The 14,512-nt window shown below is 47.8% G+C and overlaps 1 protein-coding gene across 3 annotated transcripts in view; it reads right to left on the reverse strand.

Moving 5' to 3' along the window:
* SNX29 (sorting nexin 29) overlaps nt 1–14,512 on the reverse strand; it is a 552,967-nt gene that overhangs the window by 339,582 nt on the left and 198,873 nt on the right. For all 3 annotated transcript variants that reach the window (XM_030883986.2, XM_060284206.1, XM_060284205.1), the window contains one exon: nt 10,376–10,458. In XM_030883986.2, the coding sequence (XP_030739846.2) occupies nt 10,376–10,458 (83 nt within the window). The remainder of the gene's footprint in view (nt 1–10,375; nt 10,459–14,512) is intronic.

A 14,512-nucleotide genomic window follows, 5' to 3' on the forward strand; every position in this document is an offset into this window, starting at 1 on the left:
GAAGACAAGAAGCCATGTACTGAGGATGGCAGAGCAAAAAGAAAACAGCAGCCTGAGCTCCCAACTGCTATGGAATCATCACACTAGCCTTGGACTAGACTGCTTACTTCTAGACTTGTGTGGGATAAGAGAAGAACTTTATGGAAGTCAGTCTTGTCTAGGTTTCTTTTCTTTATGCAGCCAAGTCTAGTTCTACCTGAGACACTATCCAAGGAAACCTACAAATTCCATAAAAACAGAGCAAGAGAATGCCTCCAACCCCCTTCCAACAAAACCACCAAACCCCTCCTACATAGAAATTCTGGTGTTACCTCCACTTCCCACATCACTCCAGATGCAAGATCATCTGTTTTTGCTCCCCAAACCCTCTCTTGTCAGAATTCATCTCTTATTTCTGGGGACCTGCCCCTCTGCATTCTCAATTCAGAATGTTTGGATGGGGCTGCTCCCACCTTACGCCCTCCCTTCCAGGAAAGGGCACGTGACCATGGCTAGGCCTATCAGAGTTCTAACTCCCCCCCCCGCCCAGGCCACCCAAGTCCCCAGAATTCGTTTAAGTGAGGCCTGCCACCCAAGCTGGGCCATCAGAATTAATCTGGAAACATCTGTGCGTGCAGTCAGTAAGGACACCCTCAACTGCATTTGCAACTTTTAAGTCTTTTCATTAATCTGCAATCAATATGGAAATTTACCTGTTATACCTGAGTGGTGAGTACATTGGGTGATGGGTACATTACTTCCTGGACTTCTCCAGCAAGTCCTGATTTTAAAATATCAAAGCTTTGGTCACTGTCCCTGGAGCATCTTCCTGGTGCTGGCAATACCGAGTGCTTAGCAAGGGCCAGGTACTGGGGCTACCTGTTCGGATTTTTATTTAAAGGTGAGGAAACTGGCTAATCACACAAATATTGTTCTACCAGCATAATGGACCACAAAGCTTTCAAAGAGGTTTACTCTACAACTATCACCATAATTATTCACCCACTTTCAGAAATTAATGTACAGGTGTTCTGCTAACGGTCCCTGACCTTCCACAGCCTGGATGCCCTTCAAACTGCATCTCCAACCCAAAATAATGTCAACAATTGCCTGGTACTTCATATATGTCATCTCTTTTATACTTCAAAATATGCTAGGAAGTCAACATTATTATCTCTCTGTTCAAATGAAAACACTGAAGCTCTGAGATTAAAACTCATTCCAAGACTTCGGAGCTGGTAGATGATAGGGCTGAGGTTCAACCCAGATTCCCCCCAACTGGAAAATGTGTGCCTGCCTTTTGCCTCCAAGCCCTGCTATCGCCTTCTCCATGCTCCTTCTCAAGGCAAAGGCTTCTCTTTACCGTGGAAGGAGGAGCCTTCATTGAGGAAGAAGAAAATGTCTACAGCACGCCTGGTCCACACACACCACTGCTACTGAGAAGCGGTGAGCCAGCGCTTCTGTTTGTCCCCAGCTGATGTCCAGTTCCAAGCACCTCATGCTCTGACCCGGCTCCCCATGTGGTCCATGACTGCGTTTCGGTCACCCACCAAAGACAGGGGCACAGAGTGGGTTTTTCTCAGGATGAAGTTAAGGGGTAGAGTCTAACCATCAAGCCAGGCATCCCAGGCAGAGGCTGCCCCTACCAAGCACCTCTTGGTCACCTGTCATACACCACCTCTGAGGCCCAGAGTGATGCAGGGTATCTCATCACCTAGAACATTTCCGGGAGAATCAACTTAGGGCACTGGGGGAAGCGTGCACTTGGCTTACATCTGGGTAGGAATTTTGGCTCAGCCACTTTAGAGGTGGATGACTGTAACGATTAATTTCTTGTGCCAATGAGATTCAAGGTATCTACCACAGGCCAAGAATCAAGGAGTACTGACACATTTGAAACACATTAGCACACATCACTTCATCAATCTGAAGGCAGTGGTTCCAAGTGGCCAAGCACTGGGATTTTTTAGAACTCCCCAGGTGACTGAAAATGGAGCCAAGATTGAGAAGCACTGCTCCTCGTGGGGGAAGATGGGAGAGTGGTTTATAAGGAAACTAGTGAGGAAGAGCTCTCTCTTCAGTTGGGTTGCTGGGAAGATTAAACCAAGAGCTGCTGGCAGCTTTCTGCCAGCATAAGAACACCTGCCTGAAAATGAAGCCAACACATGAGGTGGGGCGGGTGTAAAGCTGGGGCACACCAGCTCACAGGAGCCCAGTGCATTACCTCTTCCCAACTCTGCATTCAGTGACATCGTGTTGACAGCTTGAAATCAGCCACAATGTAGCACCGCCACCATGGACATCAGCAAGCACTTTAAATCAGAGCCTTCTTCCCTTAGAGAGCTAGCTGTTAAACATTCACCAGCACCACACTGCCAGTATTTGTGGGCGAGGGGGAAGGGAGACAGAGTTGAGAAATGAAAAAAATCAAAAACAAAAAATCCTCCTAATGATATTGTTTGAGGCCCTGGATCAAGCCATTCCTGGAGACAGGCACTCCTGGACTTCCATTGTTTTCATTTAAAACACATTGAATTGGACTTTATGACTCTCGTAGTCAAAAGATCTCTGAATGATGAAACCCTGGAAGAGTCAAAGTCATGTGCTAACCGTAGTCACAAGGAGCCAAAACTATATGTGATCAGAAGAATCTGGTTGGAGGCACAACTGAAGGAAGCGGTTACACAGGGTACAGCACATTATCTGTAGCCCTAGAATGAAGACCCGTGACCTCGCCCACTGCTGAGCTCTCCCTGGCTGCCGTGGGTTTTCAATCGCCTAAATGCCAGGAGGCCAGGTCCTACAATAGCTCCTCTTGGATTTCTGCTCATTCATGTTATAAATTTTTTTTTTTTTTTTGCAGTACACGGGCCTCTCACTGCTGTGGCCTCTCCCGTTGCGGAGCACAGGCTCCGGACGCGCAGGCTCAGTGGCCATGGCTCACGGGCCCAGCCCGCGGCATGTGGGATCTTCCCGGACCGGGGCATGAACCCGCGTCCCCTGCATCGGCATGCGGACTCTCAGTCACTGCACCACCAGGGAAGCCCCATGTTATAAACTTTTATGGAGCACATCCCTTGGGTCAAGCACTGTGCAAGGCACTGTGAACACAGCCGGGAAGAACAACAGGTAAGGTCCCTGCTCCTGTGGACTGTACACTGCAGGGTGGAACACAGACAGTGAACAAGGAAGGGAATAAACAACCAGACACTGTGAGGTACTGATAAAGCTGCTGTGATGAAGATAAAGGAAGTAATGGAACAAAGAAAGAAGGAGAGGCAGGGAGGTCAGAGGAGTTGACATCTGAACGGAAACTGCCTCACAAGGCAGAATCAGCCATTCAGAGATTGAGGGAGACGCTTTCCAGCAGAAGGACAGAAAGTGCAAAGGCCCTGATGTATTACTTAGTCAAGCCCGGTGTGGCTGGGGCCGAGAGAGGGAACAAGAGGGTGAGGGGAGGTGGGGCTGGAAAGTAGGGAAGAGCCAGATCACACCAAGTACCGCAAGCCATGGTCAGAAAGTCTGGACTGAGTTTTAAACAGCAGAGTGATGAGATCTTATCAGTGTTTCCACGAGGTCCCACGCTTATCCCACTAGAACCAGACACAGACACATACACACAAGACTCATGACCTTGCTTCCCTTGCAACCAAAGCAGCCTGCCTCAAACAAAGACATCCCTACCTCTGCGCACCCAGCAGGCAAGAACATGTGGCCACCCAAGGGGAGGCGCCAACACCTGCGGTGACTGAGACTGAAGGACAAAAGGGTACACAGCACCGCACGCACCCTTGAAACATGCGAGCTCCAGGAATCCTCTCGCCCATGACCGTCCATCTTCACAGCATTAGGCTTCTCAACGGTCCCTCCCCACTTTCTGGGAGCCCAGGGAAACTGAGACCCCGGGGAGGGCATGACGCAGAGGCAGCAGTGGAGTGGGCATCAGTGGGCATGACACACGCAGGCAGAGACATGACACGGGAGACAGGCTGATGACTTCCTTTTTTTGTTTCTTTTTTTTCTTAGAGTAAATTTTTAAAACTGTTCCCAAGCCTCCCTCATCTGTCAAGTTCCTCCCACTGGATCTCCTACCCTCACTGCCAATTACTCTGACTGCCACCAGCAACAGGCCATTTCTTCTCCCTCTGCCCCTGAGCCTACGGCAGATGAATTAAATGGCGATGCCGACAAGCACTTGTGGTGTTAAAATCCATCACCACGGAACAGGACTGCGGTGGCCGGGACAGGTGATGCCAGTGGAGTGGACCTAATGAGACGGAGGGCGGCCGGGAGGAAGGGCCTCACATCACAGAGACAGACACTGTGGATTGGGAAAGACTCCAGAGAAATAACAGTGCTTCATGAAGACAGAATGGACTCTGCACCCAGTTAAGAGCTAATTTTTTGCCGTGGAGCATACGAGCTTTGTTAACCCAACTCAAGCTCAAAAACAGGGGCAGGGGAGGTTGGTGAATTACTGCTCCTGTTAATAGTACGTTCAGGGCTGAACAGTCACGCCAGGCACTGCTGGATTCAGGGGCTCGAAGGACACGATCAGCCCCTGATTCCTCTCTGCCTCTCAGCCCAGCTTCTCTCTCCGTGTGACGGCCTCATGCCCAGGCTCCACCTGGAGACAAGGTAACCACAGTGGCCCCAACCTTCCAGGCCCAACAGGAAAGAAAGAACTCTTGACAGCCTAGTAGAGTCCCGAGACCTGGCTGGAGCCAGCCAGCTGAGGTCAAGTGCAGAACGGAGGGTGGAGCCTCACCTACCTCACTGGGCTGACCCTGAGCGAGGACACTGGTCTGATGAAAACTGGAGCACGTGGGACCTGACACCGCGAGGCCGCAGATGTCCACCGTGCACAGGCAGACGGGAGAGGCAACCAGAGCCGTGTGACAAGGGCAGACTCATGCACTTCCGGAATCCCACGTTCGGCTGCCCCTGGTAGGAGAACCTCTTCCTTAATACAGAGAGCAAGCTCCAACTCACAGGCAAATGCTCCTTGGGAGAGCCTGGGAGAAACCCAACATGCAGCAAAGCATTCATGAGAATAGCCCCACCCCCGCCACGGGACACTCAGAGAACCCAGACTCCCCAGCTGCACACGCAACAATGACCACACCCAAACAGTAACACCAAGGGTCCACCGGACAGTAAGGCCACAACCATACAGCTCTGGAGGCTTCGTCTCCAATGTCCAGAGCTGGCTGGTGACAGGAATCATCCACCAGGGCTGACACAAGTGACCCCCGGGTGGGGTGAGTGTGACCTGGGACAAGGACTTCCCCGTCTTGGCCAAACACACCTTGCACAAAGGGGTGTGGCAGAGGGGTGGTGTGCTTTCCTGTCCCAGATGTGGCTGCAAATCAAAGACCACAGCTCTCCCTTGAGGTCCCAAGTTTGTCTACCAGGTGACCTTCGACCAAGAAAACCAACCTTTAAGACATCAACCTCCCACCACAAGCTCCATAAGATGATTAGATGATCCCCATGTCCATCCAGGCAATACCTCAACTTAACTGAATATTTATATGAGCTCCCTATGGCTGCTGTAACAAGTTACCATAAACTTAGTGGCTTAAAATAACACAGATTTACTATCTTGAAGTTCAGGGAGTCAGAAGGCTCAAATGGGTCCTATAAGCTAGACTCAAGGTGTCAGCAGGACTGCATTCCTTCTAGAGGCTCTAGGGGAGAACCTGTTTCCTTGTCTTTTCCAGTTCCTGGAGGATGCCCGCATTCCCTGGCTTGTGGCCCCTCCTTTATCTTCAAAGTGCATCACTCCTACCTCTGCTCCTGTTGTCACTCCTCCTCCCTCTCCAACCCTCCTGCCTTTCTCTTAGAAGGGCCCTTGTGATTACACTGGGGCCATGTGGATAAACCAGGATAATCTCTCCATGTCAAGATTCTTAATCACATCCGAAAAGTCCCTTTTGCCATGTAAAGGGGTATATTCACAGATTCTGGGGATCACGACATGGACATCTTTGGAGGACCAACATTCTGTCCACCACAGCATTTTCTAGATCCCAGCATGTTATCTGAATTACACCTCTTAACAGCTAATCCCCACAACAACAAGCTATAAAGTATATACTATTTTAATAAATCCTAATTTTACAATTGTTCAAAGGGGCCAGGAGAGGTAAAGTGAGATAGTAAAAATAGTAATAATAATAATTATAACATTTACTGAGTGGCTACTACATATCAGACATTATTCTAAAGGCTTTCCATATACTCATCTATCTCATCTTCCCCCAAAACCCTATAAGGAAGGTACTATTACAATTCCCCTTTTACAGAGGAAGAAACTGGGGCACAGAAAGTTACATGGCCTCTAAGTCAGTAGCCCTGGGCAGTGCTCAGTGTCTTTGGCACAGAGGTCATTCATTCACTAACATCCATCATGACGTGCAAGAAGAGTGTAGAATGCACAGTGTTTCCCAAACGTTTTGGCCGTGACTACCTTTTTCATGGGGACATGTACAGGGAATAGGATGAAGTGACCCCCTTGGAGAACAGTCGCAGCTACAGGTGAAATAAGCCTTCCTTCCATTGACACAGCCTTTCTCCAGATGGACAGGTGTAATGGAGGAGGTGTCCACTCACTGACCCACACTCCTGCCCCAGCCCCACTGCCCTGGCCTCTCCCTCAGGAGGCACCAGCAGCTGCGGTCATCACAGCTCCCACCTTGGGCCATGTTTCCATGGGGAGACATCCATCATAATATGCTCTGGGCCTCACTCCCCACCTCCTACCCGACTGGTGAGATCCTGAATCAAATGGAGATGATGTATTAAAAAGGGAAACAGCTCCACGGACTGTCTTCCCTCTTGGTCCCCGCTGGGTGAGTGTAATTCTGCAGATCCAACAATGCCTCACAGTGGGGGTCCCTGGGTCTACACCTGGGAGGCAATGTATTGGGGAGTGTGATTCTGGCTTCAGGTCAAGCTGGAGTTTCCAATCAACTGACAGTAATAAAAATGTTATTTTGGGGGCTTCCCTGGTGGCGCAGTGGTTGAGAGTCTGCCTGCCGATGCGGGGGACGCGGGTTCAAGCCCTGGTCTGGGAAGATCCCACATGCCGCGGAGCAACTAGGCCCGTGAGCCACAACTACTGAGCCTGCGCGTCTGGAGCCTGTGCTCCGCAACAAGAGAGGCCGCGATAGTGAGAGGCCCGCACACCGCGATGAAGAGTGGCCCCCGCTCGCTGCAACTAGAGAAAGCCCATGCACAGAAACGAAGACCCAACACAGCCAAAAATAAATAAACACAATTTTTTTAAAAAAATGTTATTTTGATCACTTTTTGTCTGATTCCTACATCGGTGTTTCATAGAGAATTTGGGGGGAAAGAATAGCCATGATTAATTATAACCTCAGAACTGAAACAAAGTTACCTACTAACCTCTTAAAGTTTGTCAACAGTCTATTCTAAAGGTCCATTTTAAGCTGATTTTTTTTTCTTAATCCTGAAAGCACTTCCCACAACAACTATGAATATAATGATCCCAATATAGCCCTCAGCCATCTATCCAGCCCTGAAGGCATTTGGGGCTTAAATGACTCTTCACTCTTTCCCCTACTGATGAGCTCAGTTTCATAAACCATCTGTCATCCAAAAGACAGAAAAATCTTTATCCTCAAACTAAAAGGTTTCTTTCGTGGAAAATGCATTCTGAATTCCCACCTGAATTTGGGAAGCTAGTACACATCTCTATGTCCACCTAACGTCAGGAGCCAAGGAAATCCTGGATCAGGAAGAAAGGACTCTCCCTCTCCAACCTCTCCCTGCCCCTGTTCCTCCAACTCCCCAGAAACCCCAAGCCCCCCCTAGCCTGGCCAGGACACCCCAAGCTACCAAAGCCTGACGAGGGCACCCCAAGGCACCCCAACCTGGCCAGGGCACATAATCAATAGTTTTCAACAAAATGAGTCAGTATCTGGCTGGGGTTGAGGAATGAGTCCCAATTCCTTTGAGTAGTAGATGACACACTTAAAAATTAGGTGAAAGCTCTGGAAAGGCCAGAGTGCAATTTTTGAAAGCATGCCTTTTAATGAGGCTGCTTCCTAGTGTCTGGCATACAGCTGGTGCTCACGAATATTACTTAAGTGGAAGAAGGAATAAACTGCAGGACTTAAACAAGCAAACGCAGGGCATCGGTCAGTATGTGCCTGCATCTGAGGGCTTTCATAAAGACCTCCCACTAAGGATGACTCACAGATAAAGTAAATGTTCCTAAACGACCCAGGAAGAAACCGAGGGGTAAGGGACAGCAAAGAAATAGCAAAATGTGCTTCATTATCTCTGCTCTGTTCCATTTAAGGGCTATCTCATACCTAGCTTTGGCTCAGAGCATTCAGGCTGTGTCTTAGGAAAAGGGACTCTGGCTGCCATGAGAAACCATTCTGTACGCTGTAGGTTCTGTGTACCCGTTTTGGGGGGACTCACTCCAAAAATGCTCCTACTCAGAAATGTACTTTACAGTATTGTGGTTTTTAAACCAAATGCAAGCCCAGTGGTGCTTCCCAAACCCTCTGGTTTAATTTTCTTACTGCATCAAATCAAAGCTCTGTGTGGGTAGAGTGTAATTTCTCAGAAGGTGATGGCGTGGTCCACGGATCAGCTGCAGGAGAGTCACATATCTCGACGTGCGAATCTAGAGCCTCCACCCAGATCTCCTGAGAAGATATTTAATAGGCGCCCCAGGAAAAGCCTCTGCACACTAGTTTAAGAACTTCATAAGGCAAAGAAGAGGGATTTGGAAGAAAATAACCCAAGTTCATTTCCACCCCAGATCCATGGACAAGCCCCCTTAAGCTCTCCTGAGCCTCCAATAATGAATTTTTTTTAATAGAGGGAAAATACCTACTCATCACAGCGCTACTGAATCAAATGTGAATATACTTGAACTTGCTTGGAAAGGGTAAAGGGCTAAACATATACTACTCATTTGAAACATACAGTGAATGGAATGAATGACTGTAAAAGCCAGGTGCTGGGGGAACAAAGCTGAGAAGAAGTGAAAAGGCAGAAGGCCAGGGCAGACGTAACTCCACGTAATGAGATGGGTTCCGGGAGACACGAGCAGTATCTGTATGAAGAGGGGGATGAGCCCTCACATCAAGACACGATTAACTCTGTAATGGAAACCCCCAGACCGGTAACTGTTACAGACCCAGCAGGAATAAGGCGAGGTATGTTATCCAAAAAATCAACATGTTGAACCTGATCGAGTACAAAAGCTCCAAAGAAAATTCAAGTCTTTATGATATTGCTACGCAAGCCAAATCCAGACTCCGATCTTATCTCTCTCTCTCTGACACAGAAAAATAACTACCATCGACTGAGCACCAACTATACACCGGGCGCCATACTAGAAGCTTTGCAGTCATTCTTTCGGAAAATCCCACAACAGCCCTCGTGACATTGGTGTCATTTCCTCTTACACTGGTGTGGCGTTTCCTCTTCCAGATGGCAAAGTAACTCCAAGAGGTCAAGTCATGGAGGGTGCACCTGAAGTCAAATCCAGGTCTGGTTGACTCCCAAGACCTGTGAGCGTGGAGCATCCACCTCTCTGTTAAAATGTCCACACTCTCAGAGCTCATTTTTAAGAAAATCTTGTAATGGTCAGTTGGTTGAAGTTTGCAAGACCCTTGAGTCAAAGTTAATTAACTATCCCTTCTTCAGGCTGACCTGAGAAACATTTTAGTAGAGGCATGACAGTTAAAGTGCAGGCAAACCGCACAGGGAGGAAGCATATAGCACTACTTTATTTAGTGAGATCTTGGTCAAACGATCATTTTTCTATCTACCTGTATTTCTGATTAAGAGTATTAATAATAATAGCTAAAATCTACTCAGTACTCATTCTAAGTAGGCATTATGCTAAGATGTCTACATGGACTGCCTCATGACGTAGGCACTGTCAACTAACCTCATTCTACAGATGAGAAAACTGAGGTACACAGAGATTAAGAAATTTAACCAGAGCTGGGGTTGGCGCCTGATCAGCCTAACTCCATAGCTCTGACTCCGCCACTCTGGCGTTCTGTTGCTTTCACCCCTGGCCTGATGTGACTCAATCGTGCTGAAGGTTCACTACCTTGCAAATGTTTCAAGACTCTAGACATAAAACTCCCTAAGTACACAAACTCATACAGTATTGCTAATAATCTGACAAGTAAGTCTTATAATATTATGCATTTAGCAAGAATACAGAGCAGGGTTTTCCATTTAATTGATTTTCTGGAACCCTAGCCAGCCCCATTCTTCTAATTCATCTGCACGTGCACTCATCCCACGCTGAGTGTCTGCTATGCCAGGCACAGGGGCGATGAAGATGAAAAGGTGTGGCCCCCTCCCCACCCAGGCTCCGTCTGCCCCTCACCTTCAGCTGTTTGACCTTCTCTTTTCAGCATCTGGACAGCTCCCACGTATTTCTTCAGTTGGACTTTGAGCACCTCGTTTTCTCTGCAGGTACAAGAACGTTAGAAAAATATATTTAAAAATTGGCAACTTAGACCCAAGGAAGGAGGAGAATCTGTGTAAAGAAAAATACACAATGTGCATCTTATAAATATTAATATATTCTGTTTTAGAGATCATCGCTGGAAAAGACTATGTTAGCAAAGGCACGTTTGCAGAATGCCTTCGAGAACTGTTCATTCGTGATGGAAATAAGCATTAATTGGTTGCGGTGCCCACAGATTCAGGATGGTGACATGTGTTGCCCTCAGGCTATTTGAATCAATCTGTTAGAGGCCTGTTCTGTGCCAGGCACTCTGTAGCATCCTCTCCATTTACAGAAGCACATAATAGGTACTGTTTACTTGGGGAACACTCAGTATTTTTATTAACTACTACATGTACTGAAAACTTCCTATTCGCCAGGCATCACGTGAAGTCTTTGTGTATCTCATTTAATCCTTCCAAGATATATATTATCACAACACCCACTTTACAGATGAGGAAAGTGAGGTATAATGAGAAGCAGCTGACCAACTCCAGCGGCACCCCATGTAAGACTGCAGAATGAAACGTGGAACTCAGGTGATGACAAGACCCCACTCTACTAAATTCACTCCCCAGGTACCCCAGCTGCAGAACAGGACATGAGGGTCAGAGAGAAAACTACCATTTGTTGAGTATTTACCCACATAGCTCAGACTTTACACATGTGACCTCACTGAATCAAGCACACGTGTATTCATTCACCCATTCTTCATTCGATGGTAACACTGAATAATGTTAAGTACCTTATGATATGTCAGGCACAATGACCCTGTAGAATTCTCCTCATTTTGCAGGAGAGGAACTGGGGCATGGAAAAGGGCACATGGCCAATGCCAAGGTCATACGTAAGGCTCACGGCCCGGACACAAGCCCAGGTCTCTCTGCCTTCCCTGTCTCTTTTGGGATTCAGAACTGGTTTCTCACTGGCTACCCCAGAGACAGGTGCCTCTTCCACATCTTCTCTTCCTGCTCCTCCCCCAACAAGGTCTTGAGCCTGTGTGCTCTTACACATGCTGGAATATTTCCTCACAAAGAAAAGAGCTTTAAGATTGGGTGTCTTTTATGATTATAAAAAATAAAACGCTCATTGCAAAATACTCAAACCATCAGAAAACATTTAAGAAGAAATGTAAAAAATCCACTAAAAATTCAACACCTTGAAATAAACCCCACTATCATTTTTCTATCTGTCCTATCAGCTCCCTCTCCAGGCATGCGCACACACACACACACACACACACACTGTATATAATTATTCACAGATGAAACACCTTTCACACTCTTCTGAAGTTTCTGTTTGAAGTCTTTTCTCCTTTGTTTACTGTCACACTCATCCTTCCCCATGGTAACCAACGTTAAAAACCTGGCACACACATTTCACGCCTCCTCCATGCTCACATGGTCACTACAAACCTGGTGCACTTAAACAGAGTTTACTTTATGAAACCAGACCCTATTATAAATTTTTCTGCTACTGGCTTGTCTCATTTAACAATTCACCACGGTAAGCTTCTGACTCCGTCTATTTATGGATGGAGATGCCATTCCTTGGTACGAATATGCCACACATTTGCTCAGTGGAAAAACTGCAGACTGCCCATCACAGGTTCTCTCTGTCTTCGATGCACCTGACTATACCTCAGCCCACAGAGACAGCACTTTGTTTGTATTTTGCTTTTCTGCCCTGTATTTGTCAGAAAGAACGTAAGTACCGACTGCAGACACTACCATATACTTAGGTGTCGCCTGAGATCTGTGCATTCATCTCAGAAGCTTGAGAGAAAGTAAAACATGGAGTCTCTTAATTATCGTCCTCCCCCTAGATAGCCTGTCACAGGTGTTTCTATCCGTGGCCGCACTTTCCCTGTGATACGAAGAGTGAACGTCTGAAGCTAAACAACTAACAAGTCTTGAGAAGGTTTGTGGGAGGGAAAACACTCCCTGATGGACATGCTGGTACAGCTGGTTTTCTTGGATCCCGTAAGCCGGATCTTGTCATTCATCCCAACCTACTGCTAATCCCCACATGTGAATTCCGGGCACATAGTACCTTAAAACAAGGGAGAGAAAGCAACTGATGTGCATTTCTGTATGGCCTAATTTAACAACGGTTCATGCAGAATGTTGTCCGAGAGGCAGAAGAGGCAGGATCATTCAGGCAGACTGACAGGTGGGTCGTGTCCGTGTCTGGCTGCCAGGTCTCAGCTCGTTTGCTCACACCATCCAGGCCCACCCTCAGCTGCCTAGTTCACCTTCAACTCTGTAGCCAGCACTAAGGTAGTCAAGTGGCTGCTTTTCTTCTGGTGTGGAGCCATCTTTTAATAGCATCTTACGACTTTCTAAACATCAGACCTAACAGATAAAGACCAAAAACTTTAATACAAATCCAACTTCCAACGAAATGACGGGACGTCATGGAGAATATACCATGGACGGACATCGTTAGGAACATAAATTCATCCCAGCCAACTTTGTGCCAATGAACTTGTTTGCCTTTTATGGGAAATGAACTTTCAGGTCAGTAGAACTGCTCCTGACTCAAACACCTGGAGGGTACACTGACCGCCCCAGAGAGGCAACTAGCTCCTGACCCCAGGCAAGATGAGGCCTTTTATGTTTTAATTTTTATTTTGAAGTAATTATAGATTCAGAAAGTTGGAAAGATATTACTGAGAGATCCTGTATACCCTTGGCCCAGCCTCCCCCAATGGTTACATCTTCCATAACTACAGTCCGATGGCAAATCCAGGACTCCGACACGGTCACATCGTGTGTGTAGTTCTATCCAGCCTGGTATTTTAACTGATGGTCATAACAATCTGCGATGGGATACAGACTCAGATGACCAAAGCAGGCAGAGAGATGAGGACCATGAGGAACGCAAACCAGCCATAAGACAAGAGGGTCTAAGGGGTGGGAGCTGTGGCCAACCAGAGAGTTGTGGTCCCACCAAAAGGTATTTTTTAAAAACGTAACATGTTAATGGCCCAAGAAAATAATTCCCAGGCTCTGAACGACTAATTTGCAACCAGCAACAGGACTTTAATTTGTAGACAGAGGCCCGTATAGCATGTACCATTCCTGGCGATCAAGTAAGAATGCCATTTTATTTGCCACCTCATGATACAACAGGATGCGTCAAGAGTTAAGAGCATCCTGACTGTGAAAGGCCTCAGAAACCCTCCGAGTGTGCGAACGAGATCGGGATTGTGGCTGACGCTCATCCCAACAGGGGTCTTCAACCCAGCACAAGTCACATCACAGGTGCCCGTCGGTCTGAACAGGCCAGAGGCAAGGTGAGCACAGCGGACCAAACTCTGCCCAGGGCCCCGAGGCATCAGCACCCACCACAGGCCCAGGGAGTCCGGCTTCAGAGCCTGGGTGCCTATCGTGTGTGTGTGTGTGCGTGTGCGTGTGTGTGTACGTGAGCACACACATGTGTGGTAAAGTGAGGGCCACAGAGCCCGGGAGGCTACGCACACAGGTGGGATTGACCAGACTCATCTCTGAGTGCAGTCACAGGGCTCTGACTTTTAACTTTTTTGGTTGCTGTTGTTCAGCTATGTTCTCTAATTGTCCATAACAAAATAATGTTTGAAAACAAAAGAACACTTCCATTGCCTAGAACTTTTCATTGCTAAGAGTGACGATGAGGCTGCTATGGGGCAGGGCCCCCCTCCGCCTGCTCCCCCTCTGGGGGGAGGCACCGTCCACCTCCACGAGCCTGGGAGGATGAGACCTCTGCGGGAGGCAGCACAGGTGGCTGCAGCCCCGTGGGCCAGATCTTAGGGCAACTCTCTCTTCTCCACTGCACGCGGTGCCCCCCTCCCCGGCTCTCGGAGTACACAGCCCAGGTGATCACCCACGACACCTGGCTCCTTCTGCAACCAACAGAGTCTTTTAATCAAATCCTAACACTCCATCTGGAAAACCATCTAGAAAAGCTGGGGGAAGGAGTGCTTTGTTGAAAAGGAAGTGTCAGTGCTCAGAACAGCTGGGCTCTCCCCAAGGA

This window comes from Globicephala melas, chromosome 15 (genome assembly GCF_963455315.2).
Source record: "Globicephala melas chromosome 15, mGloMel1.2, whole genome shotgun sequence".
NCBI classification, from domain to species: domain Eukaryota; kingdom Metazoa; phylum Chordata; class Mammalia; order Artiodactyla; family Delphinidae; genus Globicephala; species Globicephala melas.